Below are 24,937 nucleotides of genomic sequence, written 5' to 3' on the forward strand. Positions count from 1 at the left end.
TGATCGAGCCTTGTACTATACAGGCCTACTGGCAATGTACCCGTTGTGGGAATGACCGCGTAGGAGAGTGTGGTGGGCATTTTGGGTCGGTGAATGATGAGAATTTTGGAAACATATTCAAATTCCTGTCGGTCCGGTCCCTGCTCCCCCCTCCTCTCTCCGCTCTTTGTTCCCCTCCATTGATTCTCTATATAAACTGAAGAGAGAGGGGCGAGGTGGGGGAGGGGGGGGGGGGGGGGCTGGCTAGCTCGCGCTCCTCACTCAAACCACACCACTGCCACCCAGCGGCCACTGTGTGTATGTGTGTGTGTGTGTGTGTGTGTGTGTGTGTGTGTGTGTGTGTGTGTGTGTGTGTGTGTGTGTGTGTGTGTGTGTGTGTGTGTGTGTGTGTACGTGCGTCTTGCGTGTATGCGAGTTCTTTGTTCTACACCCTACTGTAAACGAGTATTTACAGAAATATTAGCCCACTTGCTACTGTAATGAAAAAACATACAAATCGACTAGGCATATTTGAAAGAATGTAGGATTCAGCCGTGCACATCCCTTGTTCCCACCAGACATGCGTCTCTTCGTGCTTTTCACTAGCACAATGGAACCGGAAGCACCTTTTCTTATTAGGCTTCTGATGTAATGCACATAATTTAATTAGGCCTACTGCCTAGATATGTTAATGAGATACTTAACGAGGAAACAGTAATTACCGTTATAGATCTCTCTCTCTCTCTGGCTCAATTCAATTCAATTCAATTCTCTCTCTCTCTCTCTCTCTCTCTCTCTCTCTCTCTCTCTCTCAATTCAAAGGGCTTTATTGGCTCCGGGAAGCATATGTTAAGGCCTACATGTTTCTCTCTCTCACCCTCTCTCTCTCAGGGCATTTTTTCATCAGATACGATAAGATGAGTTCGTCATTTAACAGGATTAACCATCCATCTAAATGTCCCACTAAATGAAATGCCCATCCATTCCTCTCTGCCAGTCTGTCACCAGATATCTGATGGATGATCAGATGACAACGATATTTGTGTCGTTTGACTTGACGTTTAATCCACAAGGAACAATATAAAGGACAATATGACAATATTTTAAACAAGAAAAGGATTTTGTTTCTCAGAGGCGGAGAGAGAGAGAGAGAGAGAGGAGCTGGTCCTGGGGCTCTGTTCACAAATACAAACAGACCACACAGAGCCCCAGGACAGCAATACAATTAGACCCAACCAAATCATGAGAAAACAAAAGAGAATTACTTTGACATTCAGAAAAACAGAGCAAACTACAATGCCATTTGGCCCTAAACAGAGAGTACAAAGTAGCAGAATACCTGACCAATGTGACTGACCCAAAATTAAGGAAAGCTTTGACTATGTACAGACTCAGTACAGACTCAGTGAGCATAGCCTTGCTATTGAGAAAGGCCGCCGTAGGCAGACCTGGCTCTCAAGAGAAGACAGGCTATGTGCGCACTGCCCACAAAATGAGGTGGAAACTGAGATGCACTTCCTAACCTCCTGCCAAATGTATGACCATATCAGAGACACATATTTCCCTCAGATTACACAGACCCACAAAGAATTTGAAAACAAACCCGATTTTGATAAACTCCCATATCTACTGGGTGAAATACCACAGTGTGACATCACAGCAGAAAGATGTGTGACCTGTTGTCACCAGGAAAGGGCAACCAGTGAAGAACAAACACCATTGTAAATACAACCTATATTTATGTTTATTTATTTTCCCTTTTGTACTTCAACTATTTGCACATCATTACAACACGGTATATAGACATAATATGACATTTGAAATGTCTTTATTCTTATGGAACTTTTGTTAGTATAACTTTTGTTTCCATTGCCAATAAAGCCCCTTAAATTAAATTGAAATTGAATTGAGAGAGGAAGAGAGAGACAGAGAGAGAGAAAGAAAGGGAGAGAAAGAGAGAGAGAGAGAGAGAGAAAGAGATGCTCAGAGCCCATAGAGGGCAGAATCTCTCTGCACAAAACCTCTCCCTCGCTCTCTTTCAATTTTGGCCTCTCTCTCTCTCTCTCTCTCTCTCTCTCTCACACACACACACGCGCACACACACACACACACACACACACACAGCAACAATTACCTGTCACAGATAATGCATGCTTGCTAACTTTTTCTTCTCTCTCTTGCGATTTGGGAGATTAATCAGTGGCTTCCCACTGCAGTAGAGTGTGTGAGTGTGTGTGTGTGTGTGCGTGCGTGCGTGCGTGTGTGTCCGCGTGTTTGTGTGTTGTTTATGTTATCCTGCATAACGGGTTGTTTGCTCGTTTAGAAACAAACAGCTTGGCCGCGATCCTGGGGCGTGAAAGGGGCCCTGCAACCTCGCGCCCTCTGAAGAAGGGAGAGGAGGGGTGGGGGGATAAGAAATGAAGAACATAAAGTCATTGGAGGTATAGGTCTTAAAAAGACAACTAATAGGAGAATTATGACATCACACCTAAACTGCTGACCTTTAGGCCTATAAAACATTTCCAACCCAATGCTTATTCTAAATCTTACCAGCACTTTTTACAATCTTCAAATCAAATCAAATGTTATTTGTCACATATGCTGAATACAACAAGTGTAGACATTAGAGTGAAATGCTTCCTTACAAACCCTTAACCAACAATGCAGTTTTAAGAAAAGTAAGTATTAAGAAAGTATTTACTAAGATAAACTGAAGTAGAAAATAAATACATAAAAAATAAGAAAATAGTAAAATAACAAATAATTAAAGAGCAGCAGTAAATAACAATAGCGAGGCTATATACAGGGGGTACCGGTACAGAGTCAATGTGCGAGGGCACAGGTTAGTTGAGGTAGTATGTCCATGTAGGTAGAGTTATTAAAGTGGCTATGCCTAGATAACAGAGAGTAACAGCAGAGTAAAAATGTGGAGGGGGGGGGTCAATGCAAATAGTCTGGGTAGCCATTTGATTAGATGTTCAGTCTGATGGCTTGGCGGTAGAAGCCGTTAAAAAGCCTTTTGGACATAGACTTGGCGCTCCGGTACCGCTTGCCATGCGGTATCAGAGAGAACAGTCTATGACTAGGGTGGCTGGAGTCTTTGGCAAGTTTTAGGTCCTTCCTCTGACACCGCCTGGTATAGAGGTCCTGGATGGTAGGAAGCTTGGCCCCAGTGATGTACTGGGCCGTATGCATTACCCTCTGTAGTGCCTTGCGGTCTGAGGCCGAGCAGTTGCCATACCAGGCAGTGATGCAACCAGTCAGGATGCTCTCGATGGTGCAGCTGTAGAACCTTTTGAGAATCTGAGGACCCATGCCAAATCTTTTCAGTCTCCTGAGGGGGGAATAGGCTTTGTCGTGCCCTCTTCACGACTGTCTTGGTGTGTTTGGACCATGATAGTTCGTTGGTGATGTGGACACCAAGGAACTTGAAGCTCTCAACCTACTCCACTACAGCCCCATTGATGAGAATGGCTGCGTGCTCAGCCCTCCTTTTCCTGTAGTCCACAATCATCTCCTTTGTCTTGATCACGTTGAGCGAGAGTTTGTTGTCCTGGCACCACACTGCCAGGTCTCTGACCTCCTCCCTATAGGCTGTCTCATCGTTGTCGGTGATCAGGCCTACCACTGTTGTGTCGTCGGCAAACTTAATGATGATGTTGGAGTCATGCTCGGTCACGTAGTCATGGGTGCACAGAGAGTACAGTAGGGGACTGAGCACGCACCTTGAGGGGCCCCCGTGTTGAGGATCAGCGTGGCAGATGTGTTGTTACCTACCCTTACCACCTGGGGGTGGCCCATCAGGAAGTATAGGATCCAATTGCAGAGGAAGGTGTTTAGTCCCAGGGTCCTTAGCTTAGTGATGAGCTTTGAGGGCACTACGTTGTTGAACGCTGAGCTGTAGTCAATGAATAGCATTATCATGTAGGTGTTCCTTTTGTCCAGGTGGGAAAGGGCAGTGTGGAGCACAATAGAGATTTTGTCATCTGTGGATCTGTTGGGGCGATATGCAAATTGGAGTGGGTCTAGGGTTTCTGGGATGATGGTGTTGATGTGAGCCATTAACAGCCTTTCAAAGCACTTCATGGCTACAGACGTGAGTGCTACAGGTCCGTAGTCATTTAGGCAGGTTACCTTGGTGTTCTTGGGGACAGGGTGATCTGCTTGAAACATTTTGGTATTACAGACTCAGTCAGGGAGAGGTTGAAAATGTCAGTGAAGACACTTGCCAGTTGGTCAGCGCATGCTCTGGGTACACGTCCTGGTAATCCGTCTGGCCCTATGGCCTGGTGAATGTTGACCTGTTTAAAGCTCTTACTCACATCGGCTACGGAGAGCGTGATCACACAGTCGTCCGGAACAGCTGGTGCTCTCATGCATGCTTCAGTGTTTCTTGCCTCGAAGAGCGCATAGAAGTCATTTAGCCCATCTTGTATGACCATGTCACTGGGCAGCTCATGGCTGTGCTTCCCTTTGTAGTCTGTAATAGTTTGCAACCCCTGCCAAATCCAACAAGCATCGGAGCCGGTGTAGCAGGATTCAATCTTAGAGGGCATTGCGGGATTTCTTGGTTAGAATCCTGCTCCTTGAAAGCATCAGCTATAGATGTATTTCTGTGCTGATTCTAATAATGCATGCCTTATTTGTGTCTACTAAATAGTGGAGGATGACCTGACTTTCTTTGGTCATAACTACCCGGTGGTGTTATGGATGCGTTATTTAGGTTGGTCACATTATAGCTTCAATGCCATGAGAATATGATTAGGGCAGGTCGCCAACCCGGGGGCACGACACGCCCCCTCTCTCTGTCTGTTTCCTCCCTCGCGCCTCACAGAATGCGCAGTGCACTCATAAATTAGAGCTTTGAATCTGTATCTCATTGTTGAACAAGTATATCTTATTAATAGTGTTTTCTCAACAAAAATCACGTTTGTTACAAATCTCTGTTCTTTCTAACAATCACGTGGCATTAATAGGCCTACTTGCTGTTTAATTGGCCTGTCCTGCATCCTCATAATAGTATGTCGTTGGACGGCGTTTTCACTTTCCAGAAGACATTTACAAAAATAAAATACAAAGGCTCACTGCCACCAATTCTTCGACGTGAGCATATACTGTACAGTTCCCTTTGAATGATAAGGGCCTCTGTGGTCCTTCAATAACACATTTTAAACAGAAAATAACAAGAGGAATTCTCCCCTCAAAACTTTTCACTTTAATCAAAAACTCAATGAACAATTATAAGATATTCACATAAAGTCATAATTAATCAATTTGATCATTAACAGTTCAGTGACAAATCCTTATGTGTAGGTCGTAATTAAAGGCAATTTATATGAATATAAATAAATAATATTTGATTTATTGTAAAGCAATCCACCAATGCCACATGTCAATGTCACATCGGTGACTAAGATTGAAATGTAGGCCTATACTTTTAATCAACTCTACGGATCCTTTGGTTAAAGTATTCCAAGACCATATCTAGCCCAATCTGCAATGAAAAAGTTTTGAGTTGATTCAGTCACATGGCATGTCTTTGGATTAGAAGTCTAATTGAAATGTAATTGATTTTAATTTATTCACATATTTACTTAGGCTGCTTAGACTAGCCCTACTTAGATCCCTTTCAGGCTCAGATGTATGTGTTAAATCTGCAGTTATTGACAAAACCGACACAGTCTCATATTACTTCACAAGGCTTTTAAGCTTCACTGCTTCCGGTATTATAGTTACAATTTACTATACGTCATAATAAAAATAAAACAATACATATTTGAAAACTAAAATTGAGCTAAGGAAATAAAATATTTAACCTCGTAGGGCCGGCCCCTTGCACGTTTCCACGAGTTGACACTTCCGGTTTTTATTTTTCTAACGCCTGCTTGTACAACTATATCTATTTTATTTTGTACATGTTGTTGAGTTAATAATGTGTGGACCCGCAGTGTACAGGCTATTTTTATTCGGAATAATGTGAGTCATTCAACTAAAATATTCGATGACCCCCCCCCATAGGCTTCTTATTTTTTAGTTGAAGAATTAAAGCGTAAGAAACCATATCCAAATACTGAATCCATTGAGGCGACGAGATGAGTATTACTCATTGACGTGAGAAAAAACATTTTATATAAACTAATGTAAAATATCTTGATAAATGCAATACGGCCAAACATCAAGATCTCATTCTCTGTTCCAGACATGTTGAGTGAGGTAGGCCTGTCCAAAGCCTTATGTTTGTTTCCTGAGTAAAACGGTTATAGTAAAGGTATTCAACAGCTTCATTATACATCCACGATTATTACAGAAAAATACTAACATCATGTTTTGGAAAGCTCTGTTATTTTTAACCTGACTGAGTTTGGCAGTTGGCATCCATGTGTTGTTGTATCCTCGCATGGGCGCAAACCCGATGACTAACATCTGGTTATGATACAATCAGATTTAGACCAAACACATTTCATCGTTAAATTACAATGATTTGAAGGAACATTTGAAATTGATTAACTTTTTAACAAGAGTTTCTAAACAGAAGCTTTCGAGTTTGATATTAAGACTTCGTGCTTACCTTGATATATAAATCCAATCGATATTGGTTTGTCCAGAAATAGGACTATTAGAATAGGCTATAAAGGCCTCTCTCGTTTGGGGAATTATCTGTGAAACTATCAGGCAAGATGTCACCGAACAGCTAACAGCTGAAAGTCATATATCAAGTAAAAGGATATGAATGGATTGTTTTGACATCGTCGCTGTTTGGGTGTGGACAGCATAGTCTACACCCAACAACATTTTTGGGCTATAGGCTATGTTATTCTGGCTGTTTCTAATCATTGGAAATCGTTTTGGCATCAAACGACAGTCAGTGGTTATAATGCAGATTTATGCAGATTCTATTATTGACCGTCCGCTATTGACCGTCGGGCCAAATTTAGATTTATCTATGAACTCGCGGATGATTAATGGTCAGCGGAATCCCACGGACAAAAGTGGGCTAGTTAGAGAGAGCATAAGGCGCCGGACGGAGCCAGCTAGATGACAAAGTAAAAAAGAAACGAAAGATGTCCAGTGTCAAAAACGTTTTTTCTGAGATGCGTGCCTAGCCCCCAGAGACAAAAAATAAAAGGGTTAACCGGTTGTTACTGAGTTAAAAAATAAAATAAAGCAATTTCTCATAGCAATCGGTTATATTGTCCTAAAGAACAACAATAGCAATATTCAAATGTTTAGCTGACATTTGGATATTGGCAAATATAATAAAGAAAAAAGTTGGGGGCCCTTGCACTGTCTGGGATGACCCCTGAGAGCCAGCCAGATGAGAGGTCATGATCTTTGACCTTTACCAGCTCCAGGTTGTCTTTCTCCTATAGATGCACACATTGCAAACTAACTTGGTTTTTCGTACAGGAGACCGGGACTCCAACCCGGGTCCAGTGACTGTCAAGTCAACACCTTAACCGTTACGTCAAGAGGTCCGAACCTCTTGATGAGGCCGCTAGATGTTGGGTTAAGGTTGCTACATCACCCCCTTCCTTCTGGAGAGCATGTCCCCACATCTCTCAGACTCTCTGATGGCTGCCATCCTACTTCTGACACCAATGTAGCGAATTCGGGCGGTAGTCCTGACTGGGACTCGAATCTGGGTCCAGCGACTGTCAAGCCAACACCTTAAAAGTTACGCCAAGAGGTGCGAACCTCTTGATGAGGTCGCTAGGTGTTGGGTTAAGGTCCCTACGATATCTATTATGTTGTGTTTGGGACAAGGTTCTAAATATTGTTATGTTGTCTTTGGGACAAGGTTCTGAATATTGTTATGTTGTGTTTGGGACAAGGTTCTGAATATTGTTATGTTGTCTTGGGGACAAGGATTGGAATATTGTTATACTACCAAACTAGCCCTCAATGCAACTGTCTCTTTCATGATCTATTCAGATAGTAGGTCTAATTAGTCTGAACATGATGGGCCTTCCTCAGGGTTGAAAAACTGATTTTCATTGAGGGGAAATAATATGCCCTGTCTTGAGAAATGGGCAATAAGGTCCAGACCAAAGTAAAACTAAGACTAAAGTAAGCCTGGGACTAAAGTAAACATAGGATTACTTCATTAGGTTACCCTCCAACTTCTTCTGAGTGCAATGACGTCACGTCTATCAGTTCACCACCTCGAAAAGACCTTTGGAAATGGAGCAATAAAAGAGGTAGCGCTCTATCCTGTAGCCTCACATGCTCAATCATGATTTAGACCTACTTGAGAATAAACTATGCCTATATATTTTTCCTCAATGAAAGATAGGACGACTGTATCCTAAAGGAAACGTAAATACGGTAGACGCGACACATTGTGAAACTATAAATGTTTTCACTTCTGAGCGGTGAATGAAAGCCGTGACTGTCTTATTTCATCCGCTCTGCATGCAGTGTCAGCTGATCGCGTCACGTGATCCGGTGTCGTTCCTCTCTCAAAATGGAGTTGTCTGAGTCCGTGCAGAAAGGGCTGCAGTCTCTAGCAGACGCGACGTTTTTCGACATGAAAACCTTCTCAGTGTTGATAGAAGTGGCTTTTCGCAGTTTGCTATCAGCCCATGCAGATCGTAGTGTTCTCGGTAAGACCGCTCTGCTTTCCCTTTTTCCTGTTGCCTTTTGTATCTGCTGCTTCCAGAGCTTCCGGTTTATTCCCAGTTTGATTTGAAGGCTAGCGTTATCGGCTTGAAAGCTAGCTTTATCGGAAAATGTCAATCTTGGAATGTACGATACAGTGTAACACCCATCGATCTGAAACGTATCAGTGTTTGTGTCCTCCATGTTTTAAGTGGTAGCGTAATCGGATACTTTGTAGCTAGTTATGGCCAGGAAATGTGACAATAGGCCTACTGACAAGGCTAGTGAAGGTGCAGGCTTGGCTACCGTTCTAAAATTATGATATTAGGATGCAATCTGGAACCAAAAACTTGCAAATGGCATTGCTCCCAATTACGAAATTTGATATTTTTATGAAGTTGTATGTTTCTAGTTGTAGCCGAAAATAGTTAATTAATTGGGCTATAGAAATTATCGGACGTGTGTGTGTGTGTGTGTGTGTGTGTGTGTGTGTGTGTGTGTGTGTGTGTGTGTGTGTGCTACAGAATGTTGCATGTTGTTAATTTGCATGATCAAGTTTAGGTTACTGGAACTGGAGAATATACACTCTAATGATGATTAGGCTCACTATAAAACGATACAACAGCCCACAGAGAGATTAGCATACAGTTATTATAGATGTGATGTATAACTGGTAATTGATTTTCTCTGATCATAGATCAGCCTGAATTTAAAGCTCTTGACCAGAAGTTGCTGAAACATTGTCACACTGCTGCCACGACCTGCATACTGGAGGGGGTCAAACAAAATGCTGACAAATCCACTATAAGGTAACGCTTGGTCTGTCCTGTTATATTATTGCAAATGGAGGTTGACCTCTCGGAAGTTAGTGAATAATTAATCTTGATGGTCCCCCAGAGCCTGGGGACAATGTTGGAGAAGAATAGACCTAGAACATATTTTACTGTCCACACAATGTTGAGGGTTTGCCTTTGGCCTGATAAAATGACACATGACAAAATGTGGAGCACTCTGCCATGAAGACTATTCCACTTCACCGCCTACAAATCAAATCAGTAGGTCTTGATCAGGAAAAAGACAGTGTGAATTCATTATGATTACTGTATTGATAAAAAGTGTGAATTCATTATGATTACTGTATTGATAAAAAGTGTGAATTCATTATGATTACTGTATTGATAAAAAGTGTGAATTCATTATGATTACTGTATTGATAAAAAGTGTGAATTCATTATGATTACTGTATTGATAAAAAGTGGAACTAATGTTCTCATTACAGTGCGTGTCTGGAGGATGTTAGTTTTGATGCGGAGAGAACAGAAGTATTCTACACTACATACCTGGTGATAACTACCTTATTATGTTCATCGCATGTTAATAACTTCTTATTGCAAAGAAGTTCATTTCAAATCCATTCCAGATCTCAACCCCAAACTGTCTTTTTTTTATGTGTTCTCCAGAAATATAAAAGTGATCTGGAAACTCTATTGTCAAGGTGAGATTATGTCTGTATTTCCTCTAGGCCAATTTGAAATGCCATAACAATTCATGACTGGAGTTACTGTTGCTGAAGCTTTGAGTGGACAAATCTACTTGATTTAAAAAACGAGATTTAAAAATAAAATACTATATTGTCTGTTTGTACAAAAATACTTCTGGGTCACCACAGTACAGATACGTTTGTTTACTGTGGGCCCACATTCTAACACATCAGATGTATAGAAAATACTTTATCATAGTTTGATTTGTGTTCTGTTTTTAATATGGTTCATGGAACATCACTTTATTGATGATGCAGTTTACACTTCATTAACACCTCTGTAGTCCTACAAATGCTATTGATCTCCTCCATTGACATTTTCCAGTAATATTATATTTTCCCCAGTACACATTCCCATCCCCATTGAAACATCATGTACAGCCTAAAAAAACAAGGAGTGGACATTAAAACTATATAGAGGATTTCATTGGATAAAAATGTGTTTGTTTAATGTTTGAGTCATAGAAGTTTTGGGGTTTATTTAGACACTGTGACATCAGAAAATATAAATTCTACATTTTCATAAACCCAGATGAATAAACTTCATTAGCATCGTTGCAATTAATATGATTATTTTACACCGTTTTTAGCTCAATTACATTTTGTAAAAAAAAAAAAAATACGTTTATAGCTACTGAGCTGTCAGCACATTGACCATATCGCTTCAATATTGTTATGCTTCACTTTCCTAGAGAGCAGCAAACTAGCCTATGGAACTAACTCAGTTCACATTTATTTGTGACTTATATTTTCGCATGATCTCTTGATCGTTTAAGATGATTGAATTGCCCTGCAAATGTGACATGACAATTTGGTTCAAACAAACACTTTGAATCGGTTTATTTTCCTTGGAGAAAGTGCGGTTATTTTACGAGGAGCGTTTGTTTGTAGCGCATTGATATAAGCTGCTTTTACATTGTAATTCATCAAAACGAGTGGCCCCTTTGTCTTCATCCTGACAAACAAACTTCAGAAATCTGAAAACTGTTGCCCTGGGCCTGTTCCCCATAGGGCTCCAGAAGTGATAAGACGTTTTTGATTTTTACACGTAATATCACTAACACTTGGAATGACTCTGGTTTAAATAAACCAAACATCTGTTTCATTTAATAAGGGGATCATGGGATCATGAATGTGCTCTTTTCCTTGTGAATATAATATTGTAATATTGTATGTATATAATATTTTAATATTGTATGTATCTGGTAGCCTAATTCAGTATTTGTCATTTTAGTTTAGGGAGATGCCCACCTCATATCAATGACGTGTCCTGGCGCCTGGAGTACTGTATCAAGGTATTGGTTGGTGATAAACGGCAATACGATCAGATAATTATGGTTTATAAATCATATAGTGACTCTATATATATCTCTAACTTTGTTTGTTTCCATGACAGAACGGGCATGTGCATAAGGTCAACGAGCCGTCCTATCTGATTTCATTAAACGTTGAGGTATGTCCCTTTCCAGAAGCCAATGATCTAAAACAGTTTGCTATATTAAACGGGTCATCATAACCGATGTGAGCCTATACTTTTCCAGAATGCCAACAACGGAGGATCGTCAGAAGATGTACATTTTAGCTGCTCGATGGAACAACTTCAGGTAGCTAATGTGTTTTTGCAGCCTATATGGAATGTGGGTCTATCCATTAGTTGGTTTAAGGTCATTTCACAGAAAGTCTGTGATAATGTTTGACATACAATTCTGAAGGTGCTATTGATTTGACTAGACAACACTGTATTTTCCAATTCAGCATTCGGCTACTTTACCGATCATTAGCGTCTAGGTCCACGTGAATGAGCACAAAGACAATCACACGGAGAAAAAAAAACGTTTCGGGTGAAGCCTGCAATTCAAATTATTATTAAACTTTATCTTGAATAAGATGTCTTTCAACAATGTGTATCTAGATGGGTGTCTTTCTACAAGATTTAGCAGAGATGTAAATTTTATCGTACAAAATATCTGTATTTTAGTCCATGTGCAGTAATATCATTTCAATATTGTTCTGGAGACGGTTCGATCCATCGGGTTTGACCTTTTTTTCTTCAACTTATTCTAAATATGCATCTATTTAACAGAAAAACAATGGTGATTTCAATTCACATTTTTCAGTAATATCTCAAATTGTCGGTTGCCAAATCATCCTTTTTCTGTGTGGATATTGATGGAAAGACTCAGCGGTTCACCTTTTTGACAGGGCATGCAGTGGTCTCAGGATTTAAACGTTTAGCCTATAAACCTATGCTTATCCTAAAAAAAGTCTCAATTATGGCATGTTCTTTAAACTTTTGCTTAATTGAGTTCGATGTAAGCCAAATCCCTTATATTTTGTATGTCTTCACTGCGACCTGAGGTTGTCTGCTTCAACAAGTCATCTCGTGCTTTGGCTTCTTCACTACATTTTAACCATGTAGCTAAAGCTTCTATCCAGAGTTAATTGCATTGAAACAGCCCCATAATGTATTTTGAAAAGAGTTTACTTTGTGCCAAGAGATGGGGAGTTTGGTAACTTGTCTGTTCGGAACACTGTTTTAACCCTCTTTGGGTCAGGTGAACCTGAACGAGAGAGAGTTTGGTAACGTGTCTGTTCGGAACACTGTTTTAACCCTCTTTGGGTCAGGTGAACCTGAACGAGAGAGAGTTTGGTAACGTGTCTGTTCGGAACACTGTTTTAACCCTCTTTGGGTGAGGTGAACCTGAACGAGAGAGAGAGAGAGAGTTTGGTAACGTGTCTGTTCGGAACACTGTTTTAACCCTCTTTAGGTGAGGTGAACCTGAACGAGAGAGAGAGAGAGAGTTTGGTAACGTGTCTGTTCGGAACACTGTTTTAACCTTCTTTGGGTGAGGTGAACCTGAACGAGAGATGGGGAGTTTGGTAACGTGTCTGTTCGGAACACTGTTTTAACCCTCTTTTGGGTGAGGTGAACCTGAACGAGAGAGAGAGAGAGAGTTTGGTAACGTGTCTGTTCGGAACACTGTTTTAACCCTCTTTTGGGTGAGGTGAACCTGAACGAGAGAGAGAGAGGGAGTTTGGTAACGTGTCTGTTCGGAACACTGTTTTAACCCTCTTTGGGTGAGGTGAACCTGAACGGCTGCATTCCATTTTGTTATAATAATAATAAAAAATATATTCACTAATGAACGAAATGTACAGAGGCCTACTATGATGACTATTCCGTTCTGAATTTAAAAGGAATCGACTCCCATCCTGCCAGCTTTTAGCAGAACATTTCTTGGTAATCTGACTGGCATGGAGTGACCGAGGCAAGGTTATAATTTATATTCAACATAGTTTATCCAGACAGTGAGGGGAAACCATTAAATGGTTTGTGATTCAAACTTTCCCCCATTCACTGTTTTGTAGAGGACTGACTGTGACTTTGTTTTCAGGATTTGGTGGGAAAGATGAAAGACGCTGCCAAGAGTCTCGAGAAGGCTACGCAGTTGTAAACTTGCGTTGTGCTCGAAGCGCGCTGCAAGAACTGTGGAATCCGGTTTCTCACGTGACCCCCTCTTCTCATCTGCTCCACTCTTCTCTCTTCTCAAAGCACTGAAGTTCAGCGATTTCAAACGGTGTTGATTATTATTTGTGTCCGCATTGTATTTTATACTAATTTCTTTCGTAAGTATATATACTGTTGGTGGGGTCTGCAAAGATGTATTGTTATCAATAAATACGTTCAAAGAAATGCATGTTTTTTTTCTTTCTGGGAACTTGCAGGCTGAAGAGGCGAGGAGCCAAGTTATATTAAAGTAGGCTATACAGTCCAAGGCACATACTTCATATCATCTCTAGATCTGTAGTCTATGTAGAGAACACTTTCTGCCTGATATGAGCTTGTAGGTATTTTGGAAAGAGACTTTGCCAAAGGGGGATTTGTGGCACATGACGACGAAAGCTCAAGGGGACAGGTATTAGTATCAAACAAATAATCCAAATGGGAGAGAACCTCGTGACAAAGGTGAGGACGTTACATATCTAGTTAATAAACTGGTGTCAGTGTACTGTGGCGGTCATCATGGCTCGCTAAAGGGACCTGCACAGTCTACAGTTTATGGTTCAGAGCCTCGTCCTACAGCCGAGCTATTGTAGCCTACAATACTTCAAATTCTTAAACATTGGAAGATGCCCCTCTTTTCAGGTCGATCCTAAATTAGTACGCTATGGGGTCGTCGGTTATGGAATATAAACACAGTAGCTAAAGATTTCTATCGACTCTGGTAATGAATGGTATGTTGGCAAAGGCATCCAACGCATTTATGACAAAGACGCATTTTGCCAAGCTCATTCTTTTGGAAATGGACATGGGGGAGGCACAGAATAGAAACGGGAGTTGGAAAAACGCACGCTGGCTATTGTTTTGAAAACATCGGTGCTGTATGTTGTAGCTTTAAGTGCTACTAAAACGTTCAAAGCAAATGACCCGATCAGTCAACATGATGGGCTTTGGATAACCTAGATATTCTTTGTGTCATTTTACAAAGCATCATGAATTGGCGAGCCTTCCGAATACACCGACACTAATCTCCAGGCCACCCTTAAGGAATGATAGCACGTGACCAGAGCGGGGCGGTCGAACTACAAGCCATTTTGGGGACGGTGTCAGTTTCTACGGAGCCACACTGCTGCATTTTTCAAAGAGCCGATTTTGGAGGCAAAGTAATCAGGAACGCAAACACACCATTCGGAACGCACAGCCAAAAGTCTGAAATCTTCGACAACGGAGGACACTTTACGCACCTAAAGTGCACAGCGGGAGAAAATACGAATTTTACGCATCTGAAATGAGCCCCGGGTTGCCTTGCAATCTCCGCAATTGACAGCGTCTGCAGCTCGTTCGTTTCAAGATGGCGGCTGAGCTCGAATTAATTTACTGCTGATCGCCTCCTAACTTTCATTGTCTCTCCGTCTCCAGTCTCACAGATCGCCAGCCGAGTCTCTAGGTATGTATTATTCGATATATATTCTTACCAACGGACGAATAACGATTGGGTTTGCGGCGTTTAATTTTGTTTTTCTGCGGGTTTAAATGGGGTTCCAGAAGGTGGTAGATGTGAGGCTTTGACGGTGTCTCCCGCACACGGACGTAGAGCTGTCCTGGCAATGCTTTTTAAATTTGGTTCCCTTCACGCGTACGCCTTGGATTTGTGTTCAATAAACCAGCGCACCACATGGCGTAGTATTTCAGGTAATGATCTGTTATGCGTGTCCATGGAGAGTGTTTCTGTGACATTTGTTAGATTTCCACAAAGTCGGTGATCTCAATGGAACAGGACGGAGATGGGTGAGGTGTTTACGGCAGCACACAGTTCAATGGTTCTCCTGGTTGGTTTGGTTCCACATACTGTCCCCATTTTATAGAAATATGATCCGTTGGATGTTGGGGACAGATCAGTGTGGTTACATTACGCCCACGTCGCCAAGTGTTGTTTTGATTAACTTAACTTCCCTCTTGGTGAACGGGTCCTCAGTTGCCTGGTGGAGGGTGAACCATTTCAATTATTAATGAAAATATCGGCACCAACAGTTGTAAAATATGGATTTGAACGTACACACGCAAGCTGAGTGCATAACGATGTTGACGCACATGAATCATGCAAGAAACCAATTTTAGGATTTTTCTTATGTTAAAGATGTTGGCTACAAAAGTCCATTGATTGATTGAGTACAAGGGTCTTCTCAAGTAGCTTACCATCTTGAAATGATCTGTAAAATTCAGATAGGCCTATTTACTATTGAGTTTCGTCACGACTTTTTACCATCCGTAGCCTCCTTGATGTTGTATTGGGCCTTCATCGTATGCCTTGCTTCGTAATAACATAGTTATGATCAGGTTATCAACCTGCACATGCTGAGTGGGAGATAATCTGTCATGTGGAAGGGTACTGTTTGTTACTGAATATATATATATATATCCTAACGTTGTTTGACAGTTGACACCCTACCAATAGATGATTTATGTGGGAGTGAGGTTGCCAACGTCGGTGCTTGTATATGATTGTTGTGGCCTGATTTATGTTGATACAGTGTTTCTGTTTGGGATACTTGTTGAAGTACAACTTTGCCGCCCAGCCCCAAAAAATTAGATTTCGAGGTTGACTTATTGATCAATTCTATAAAGTGAGGCCTCGTCTTTCCCATAGCGAAATGAATATCTGAAAATGGTGACGCAAATCCAGCTGCTGATGAATATAGATTAGGGTTCCATCCAAAAAATGTCGAGAATGGTGCAGGATATTCTAGATAAACCAAAACAGTGTGCTATACTGTATTATCTATATTCATATTGCATTACCAGAGAAGAAATAGTGTGTATTGTGTTTAGATTATACATGGGTGATGCTCCATTTTTCCTTATTTTTTGGGGGGAGAGACAAAAATCTGCCTATCCTACATACCATTTTCAGCCATTCCTTTTATACCTAGAGAGAAACCCAGAGTTGCGCCATGCAACACACAGTTCATGCATGACCCAATGTGCTAGAGTACAGTAAGCTAGAAGGCAATTGGGATCCAGTCTTGCCAACATTGTTATTGCCAACATTGTTATTGATAATACCGCTGTTTTATGAGTCTCAACTAAAATGTATTTGGAAATACATTTTAGGATACTTTTCCTCTAGTGCTTTCTTGATGTTTTAGAGATGTGTCCTGTGTGTATTTACATGTGTTGTTCCATAGTGATGCTTGCAGATGAAGTTACAATATGCATGTTACGGCATGGCAGCATTTACTTTACAAAGGCTCTGCTATGACCAGGGCCAGTTGTGCAAACATCAGCTAGTTAATCGATTGATGGCGTAACAGGCTAGCTGTTTGCGTTGCACACGATGCGTGACAGCCACTGTAATGACAGCCACTGTGATGACAATGTGGGATCCTCCACTGCGTTTCATTCAAATATATGTTTTTAATGACAGGAAGAGCTGGGGTATTCCACACCAGTGGAGTCCATATCTCTATTTTTATTGATCTATTTGACATAAGTTGCATCCTTATAAAATGACGAGCCCGGTAGTTTTTTTTTTCACCGTACACGCAGAATGTTCCAATTTATATAGCGCGAGCGTGCTGTTACGCATGACCAGCAGTGCCCATGTGACTATGTTTCTTGTTTGGTCGTGAGTTTTATTCCTTGTGCCAGGAAGCCAAAAGCTTCTGCCACACAGAATCAGTCCATTTTCCCCATGTTTTGACTGAAGGCTCAAACAGACGGACGCAGACCCATAGTCGATAAGTTGGCACCGCACTCACCATGTTGCAGAAAAAAGCTCGTAGCCTATTACCCCCCCCAAAAAATGTCTACAAAAAATATTGTGGAACTTATTTAAAAAATGTCCCTCCCTCCAGACAGTGTTTTCTGAAACCTTTTTCTACAGCACATTGCTGTTACCTGCTGTCTTTTTGAATCTGGCCGTTTTATGGCACCTAACTCGTGATCCATGTTGTGTTGGCTGATCAGTGCCGAGGTTTCTCTGGGGCTTCAACTTCATACGGGCAGAGAAAATACTTGGTCAATGTAATCTTAAGGTCGAGCCATGTTGTTATTGCACTGTGCCGCGCGCCCAGGCAGACTGCAGGATGCACACGGAAACGACACAAGCAACGGAAAAGATGTTTATCCAAACTAATGCGTAAGGCATCGGGATACGATTGGCTACCAGGAATTAGGAACCGAATGTAACATGCGTCGATGTGGAAATTGTTCCCCCTTGTCGGGAATCGCACTAATATATTCCCAGCGAGGCGTTCTTTACAAAATGGCAGCCATGGTGTGGGGACTGACTGTACTCGCTTCGCGAAGGAAGGACGGATATTTATTTTCATAGCCTAGTATTCGTCGTCACATTAGCATCAACGCGAGCGGTGATCGGTCTCCGAGCGAAGCAAGTCTCTCCGTATTGGTCACTGGCAAGATGCCAAGTAGTGCAACCTAAGTTGCCATAGAAACGGTAAGAATTTCCACGTGTGGTTACACCTGACACGGAGTGAATTACGGTCTGCCGCATCCTCAAAGGTTAAAGGATTCATTGAAGAATGTCTTATTCAATGTTGCAGCTGGCCGGAATGATGTTGTCCATTATCATCAGGTTCCAATAGGCTGATAGAAGGTTAGAAGCCCTGTGCTTTGGCTCTTCTGTACCGAATCGCGTTAGAATAGACGAGCTGATGTAGGTTGGCTACCTGAGTCTATACAGCGTTTCTTCGTGTGTAGGATTATATGAGATCCGTTGCGCGACCAAAGGACCGCCGTTCTCCCATATCTATCTATAGAGGAGCGCTGGGATGTACAGTATATAAGAACAATCCCAATGAAAGGATGGATTTATGATAACGCAGTGCCCTCAACAAATCCACACGGATCGACTCCCACCAATTGCTACCTATCAATCAAGCTCCAGGTCAGCGTCTCAAAAACGCCCAACCTCTTCCCAGTTTATTATAGGCTACTATTAGCATAACGTATGGTGTTTCTCTACCAGTAGAACAACAAAACATCCTTCCAAATGGTTTAATGAACGACCGCTTGATCAAGCTGTGAAAGAACTGCAGTCCCGATCGATAGGCATTTATTGTTGCCGTATGTTAAAAAAATAAATTAAAAAAAGTATCCTCAATTTATTAAATCTTTATTCTAGATATAGGCTACCCGTTCCTGTTAGATTGTGACTCTGTTCCTCTCCCTCGCAGGTCTCTTCCTTCCATGACGATGCATCGAACGACCAGAATTAAGATAACGGAGCTGAACCCCCACCTCATGTGTGTGCTGTGTGGTGGATACTTTATCGATGCCACCACCATTATAGAATGTCTTCATTCATGTGAGTGACACAGGCTGAATACATACACAGGAATTGGACCAGTCATGAAATGACAGTTGTAAATTCACACTATAGTTTATTAGTATTTATATTTCACTCTTACTTTCTCTTCTCATGAATGTGTTGGGCTGTACTATTTATGTCAGATTCACTAGATGCAACAAAGTAAAAATATTTAAAAAATGTGTGGCAATGAACAACTCTTCAATCTGAGATCTTAAGTGTCAGTTGCATTATTCATACCATATTTGGACTGTAGTGTGTTAGTCTAACAGAGGGAGAAAATAATCCATATGATTTTTTTACTTGTGTTTCAGTCTGCAAGATGTGCATTGTACGCTATCTGGAGACCAGCAAGTATTGCCCCATCTGTGATGTGCCAGTGCACAAAACCAAACCTCTGCTTAATATAAGGTAATGAATCACCTTGTTTCTTGGGAAAAACATTTTTATATTTAGCCGTACATTGTTTTGTCACATTTCTGCTGTTTGTTGCTATTATCCACCCAATGCAGTTAGATGTCATCAAAAGGATTGGTCTGTTTCCATTAACTTTGGTAGGCTACTTTCTCCACATCTTTCAATTTATTAAAACCTCATAGCATGCAATGAGTTCTGGGTCAATATGACTGAGTATGAAAACTCTTTTCAAGGTCTGACAAAACCCTACAAGACATTGTCTACAAGCTGGTCCCTGGTCTCTTCAAAAGTAAGTGGAATCCCTCATCAGTGATGGCATTGTCTTGTTCTCAGTGATGTCATCTGTATGTCCTGAATGGTTGATTATTCTGTTTAAAATCGGAGCTGCTGTCTCCCCTTGCTTGTCTCCTGTGGAAAATAGATTAAAACCCATCTACGGACAGATGCTGAAATGGGTGCTATTTAGCTAAAGCATTGACGGTGCAATGCATCAGACTGTGTTTTTAATCTTTATTCAAAGAAACATTTGTGACAGAGTTTTTTTTCTCTTCCGTTAGATGAGATGAAGAGGAGGAGAGACTTTTACGCAGCGCACCCTTCTGTAGATGGTGAGTCTCTATTGGAAAGGGTTCAGAGCTTTTCTTTCTAATGTGTGTGTGTTGAATAGGCTGTATTTATTTCCTGCTCCAGTAAAATTGTTTTGATTTTCCCCTCAAACTTCAATACATTATTAGCTGATAGTGACTAGGATTTCTGAGATCTCACTTTCACGGTTTTCACAGTTTCTGGGAAAACTCTTGCAACTTGTTGATTTTGTGTGTGTGTGTGTGTGTGTGTGTGTGTGTGTGTGTGTGTGTGTGTGTGTGTGGTGTGTGTGTGTGTGTTAGCGACGACAAGGTCTAATGAGGATAGAGGGGAGGTGGCGGACGAGGACAAGAGAATCATCACAGACGATGAAATCATCAGCCTCTCCATTGAGTTCTTCGACCACAACAAGTACGTCAACAACACGTACGTCAACAACACGTCTCTTACAGCCAGGCTTTTTGGAAATGTCTAGGTGAATACCTATGGTTATTATAGTTCAGAGTGATAAACTGATTCGCTCAGCTGTGTTAGTGTGTCTGTTATTTAGTGTACATCAACGGCTTCCTTTCTAGAATACTTTTAATCTTGAATTTGGTTTTAGCAGTGTATTGTCATTTTTTTGTTTAGTTACATTTCAAACCATGAAGATCTTGAGTGCATTATCAAGATGTTTTCTAACACAAGTGTGACATTGATTTTCTCAGGGCTAAAAAGACGGGCGTGGCCGAGGACAAACAGTCTAAAGAACAGGTAATCTGCCTACTGCTGAAGCTCAGGAGCGTTCTGCTGTCAGATCGTTCTGACGCTCTGTTGTTGCACAGAGCCTGTTGATTGGTTTCTGATATAGAGTTGTTCTTAAATCTGGGCCCTTAAAGAGCTTGTCTTCAAATCTCACTGCATGTCTATTTTCTATGATGGAACTGGACATTATTAATACTTTAAAGTAGAAAACAAAAGGTAGTGTGTAGTGAAGTCTCCCTCAAATCCAGTTGTCTTTAGAAACTATCTACATTCTCAGGAAATCTGTGTGTCCTTCTCCAGGTCAATAATAAGAGGTATCTGCAGTGTCCTGCAGCCATGACCATCATGCACCTGAGAAAGTTCCTCCGCAGTAAGATGGACATTCCTTGTACCTATCAGGTAAAGATTTATACATTTAAAAAAAATAATAATTTTCATTTTAAAAATAACACAGCCACATCTCTTGCATCACTTTTTATTTTATTAAAACATTTTTTATAAATGAGATGAATTTAGAAACATTAGTACAAATCACTGCAAGATGATTTGACAATATATATTATATCGGAGGACAATGGAAGTTGAATAGAAAAAAATACTTGTTATCCTATTTGATAAAATAATTGTGTAATTTCTACAATATAGGTTGAAGTGATGTATGAAGATGAGCCGCTGAAAGGTTACTACACATTAATGGACGTAGCCTACATCTACACTTGGAGAAGGGTAAGAAACATAACATTAAAGGGGACATTTGTAAAAACATTTGAAAAAGGTTTTGATTTTGAGCATAAAGTTATTTACAATTTTAACAATGAAAAATGTGAACTCCAAACAAGGAAGGTATGCCAACCTAATTTCACCCCCCCCCTCTCTCCAGTGGAGACATTTATTATTTAAGAGGTGTATTGAATTCAAATTTCAAAAGATTTCATTGTTGTTTGTATTTAAAGGATACGTTTATTTTTTTACCAAGCTGGATGATTTCGTTTTTTTGGAAATAATTATGTAGACAAATTATTATTTCAACCTTTTGCTCTGTGATATTTACACGGCCTATAGGCCTACTTTGGAGTGTGGAATGCATGAAAGTTCACTATTCAAAGTTCAAATGCTTTATTTCCCATGAAAGGAAACATTTGAGAATTTCAAGCATTGATTTTCGAGCCAAATTAGGTCTAAATATTACAAATATTTTTCAGAATGGCCCTTTGCCGTTGAAGTACCGCGTCAGACTGAGCTGTAAGAAGATGAAGATGAGTCATCCGCAGCAGGAGGGCCAGAACAGCACCGGTCGGTCCGCTGACAGCGACTCTGCCAGCGACAAAGCCTGCAGCCCTGCCGGCGTCCCCGCCACCTCCTCCTCCTTGCCCAGTCCTGGTACCCCGGTGCAGTCCCCACACTTCCTCCACATCTCCAAACCCGTCAACGGCGCCTCCACCTCGGCTCCAGCCCCTACCAGACCGTTCCTCTTCGGAAACAAACCGCGGAAGGCCTCGCTGAATGGTTCTTCTTTGTCCTCGGGACTGGCCTGAAAACCGGGCCGACAGCCAACGCCAGACCGCTCTGCTAATATCTTCATGCCAATGTAGTTCCATTGTTGTAGACGCTCTCTTTTTGTTATCGTTGTTATAAATATATGATATATGTATAATGTAGTGGAAGTGAAGCATTTCTATAGGAACATAGCAGGGTGGGACGTTAAAGGAAAAATCCACTCTAACAATATTTTTGTATTTTTTCCATTAGTACACTGTTGATACAGTCCAAAAATATTTTGTATGTTTGCAGTCAAGTTTTCAAGATAGGATGTTCAAGAAGCGAAGTGTCACTTGCCACATCATCATGATGATGTGACATTTTGCTTCTTGAAAATCCTATCTTGAACTTGACTACTGACATGCTAAATATTTTGGGACTGTATTAACAGTGTAATAGTGATGACAAAAATACCAACATTTTTTTTGTTTTGTGGATTTTTCCTTTAAGTTAGTGAAAGGGATGTTGGCCACAGTGAAAATGTTAGACTGGTGGTGAATGGCAAATTAAAGTCCCCCAAAAGCTGCATTTTATTCGACAAATGTGACTGAAGATGGCCTTTATATTATTTTTAACGTTTTTTTTCTCATCAAATCAGAATGTGTGTTGATTGTATTTTGTGTGTATTTCAGCATGGTGATGAAACCTTGTAGACTTTACTAACATTTGAAACGGTTGTCTCTGCATTGTTCTTTCGATTGGCTTTTGGAAAGCATTTCACAAAGAAATATGAATCGATATCATGTGTAAACAACTATTGTAGTGTTAGGCCCACGATTTTAGTGGAAAACATCCGAAATACCTACCTAAATGTAGCCTGCAACACTTTTATTAGGCTATACTCGAAATTGGAATTGAATTGCTTATAGCCTCAAACACCCTGAAGCCTTGATTCATCAAGCAGTTCAGAAAGTCCACACACACACACATGTATATAGCAAAATATATGCATATTTAATCAGCGATTGGCAAATACTTTGACCTGAACAGCCCCCCCTCACCCTTCATTTCATGCTCGATGACAAATGTTTTGATGTCTCCTGTGTTCTTTGTATCTGTATCGCTCGATTATATGGACAACTATTGTATTGTTACTGTTGCACAGTATAAAAACATCTGAATAAATCCTTTTACACTTAAAGATGCTGGGCTGTTTTTATTTGGGAATATCTGGTGTATGTATGTGTCTTCTGTATGCATTTAAAAAATATCTGTCAAGGGCCTATTTGGACAAATTTCCCTAGAATTTAGTCTCTTTGAATGTTTTCATTTTGGTTTCATTCATGCATTGTTAAGTTAAATATCCGTTGTTTTGTTGTTGAAATAATGCGAATTGGCATACAAAGCAGACCAAGGACATGTTGAAAAGATGGACAGATGTCTCGTACTGGCGCAGCACTGATGTAAATTGCATTCAAAAGAGACCACTACTCTCAAATATTCATGTTTGTTTGTTTTGAATAGGCCCAGAATATCATTGACTAAGATATTTTCCATCGCATTCAATATCTGTAGCATAATAAAGGATTATAAAATTCATGGGTGAAAGAAATTTCTGCGAGAAAGTTACAGGTTTTCAGTGAAGGAAATCTACACATTTATTTAGGTGCATTTGAAACCGAAGTCATCTTTTTTTTGTCAATTGCTTGTCGACCATCATGGAATAGAATATACAAATATTACACTATTCGAATTCAAATATGTTCCAATCTTTGTTTGACTTTCATATAATTTAAAGTTTCGCAATATACGATGTTATGTCGAGGTTCATTTTCGTTAGCTGCACGTAGGCTATAAGAACGTGTAATTCATTAGGCTGACACTGGTGTGTCTTCAAACAAGATTAGTCTATCTCCCAAATGAAACACGTTTTTATTAGGTTACATGTAATAAATGAAAAGTGTTACATTAAAATATAAATATTAAAGAAGTTCAAATTGGTTCGTATTTTGCTGGTGGAAGAGAGACACAGTTAATGTTCGGGAAATAGGGATTAAGAGGACCAAGTCGTAGTTTCCGCAGCCTGTAGTCTGAAGCCACAATCAAACGACTGTCCTATTCAATCATTTTTGTGATGGGTTTATAGTATTGATAAATGCGAGTCGTTAAGTTTTCTCTGCCCAGATACATGTATCTCATATTGTTACTGAACAGTGTATTCAGTGGTGAGCTAAAGGCCATGGTTTTAAGATGTACCTCGTGTTGACTCGCCGATGGCATGATGTTACTAAATCTTACAATTCGAGCGATAGACAACTTGTGGGTGTGTGCAGGTTTTTATTTTGTGTAGCCTGCATTAGGCGACTGGTGTTTTGTTTTATGTAGCTCATACAGTAGGTCTACTGGCGTGACAGGCAAGTGGAGCGCATTACTGCATGGAGCACCCAACAACCCTTCACTGGAGGGGTTTCTGGTGAGCTTGTTGCTTTAGCCTTTAAAATGTGACATGGTGGTGATGTGTTAGGATATGTTTTTATTTAAGGCCGATGGTTTTATGAATAGGCATTGAGTGGTTTCAAGCTCTCTCCTTTAAGGCGAACCCACAGGAGTAATCTTGGTTGTGGTGACAGATAATATGGACATTGACATATCTTAAAGGTACAATGCAGCTGTTTTTATCTCATTATCAAATCATTTCTGGGTAACAATAAGTACCTTACTGTGATTGTTTTAAATTAAATAGGTAAAAAAATAAACAACAATT

General features: G+C 40.6%; 2 protein-coding genes across 7 annotated transcripts; both read left to right on the forward strand.

Annotated features, from left to right (window-relative positions):
• The first annotated feature begins 8,153 nt into the window (after positions 1-8,153).
• commd3 (COMM domain containing 3) lies at positions 8,154-13,811 on the forward strand. 2 transcript variants are annotated; one of them, NM_001141012.1, is given in 8 exon segments: positions 8,154-8,582; positions 9,275-9,386; positions 9,857-9,920; positions 10,038-10,072; positions 11,352-11,412; positions 11,514-11,570; positions 11,659-11,721; positions 13,513-13,804. In NM_001141012.1, coding segments are annotated over 8 exon segments (591 nt in total). In that variant the 5' UTR covers positions 8,154-8,443; the 3' UTR covers positions 13,573-13,804.
• Positions 13,812-14,748: 937 nt separating this feature from the next.
• Positions 14,749-23,374, forward strand: LOC100380496 (B lymphoma Mo-MLV insertion region 1a). 5 transcript variants are annotated; one of them, NM_001173781.1, is given in 10 exon segments: positions 14,749-15,066; positions 18,815-18,945; positions 19,263-19,359; positions 19,599-19,654; positions 19,923-19,973; positions 20,253-20,376; positions 20,658-20,703; positions 20,995-21,093; positions 21,340-21,420; positions 21,897-23,374. In NM_001173781.1, coding segments are annotated over 9 exon segments (1,005 nt in total). In that variant the 5' UTR covers positions 14,749-15,066; positions 18,815-18,827; the 3' UTR covers positions 22,230-23,374.
• The last annotated feature ends 1,563 nt before the right edge of the window (positions 23,375-24,937 follow it).

The sequence above is a fragment of the Salmo salar genome, chromosome ssa29, assembly GCF_905237065.1.
Source record: "Salmo salar chromosome ssa29, Ssal_v3.1, whole genome shotgun sequence".
In the NCBI taxonomy this organism is placed as follows: domain Eukaryota; kingdom Metazoa; phylum Chordata; class Actinopteri; order Salmoniformes; family Salmonidae; genus Salmo; species Salmo salar.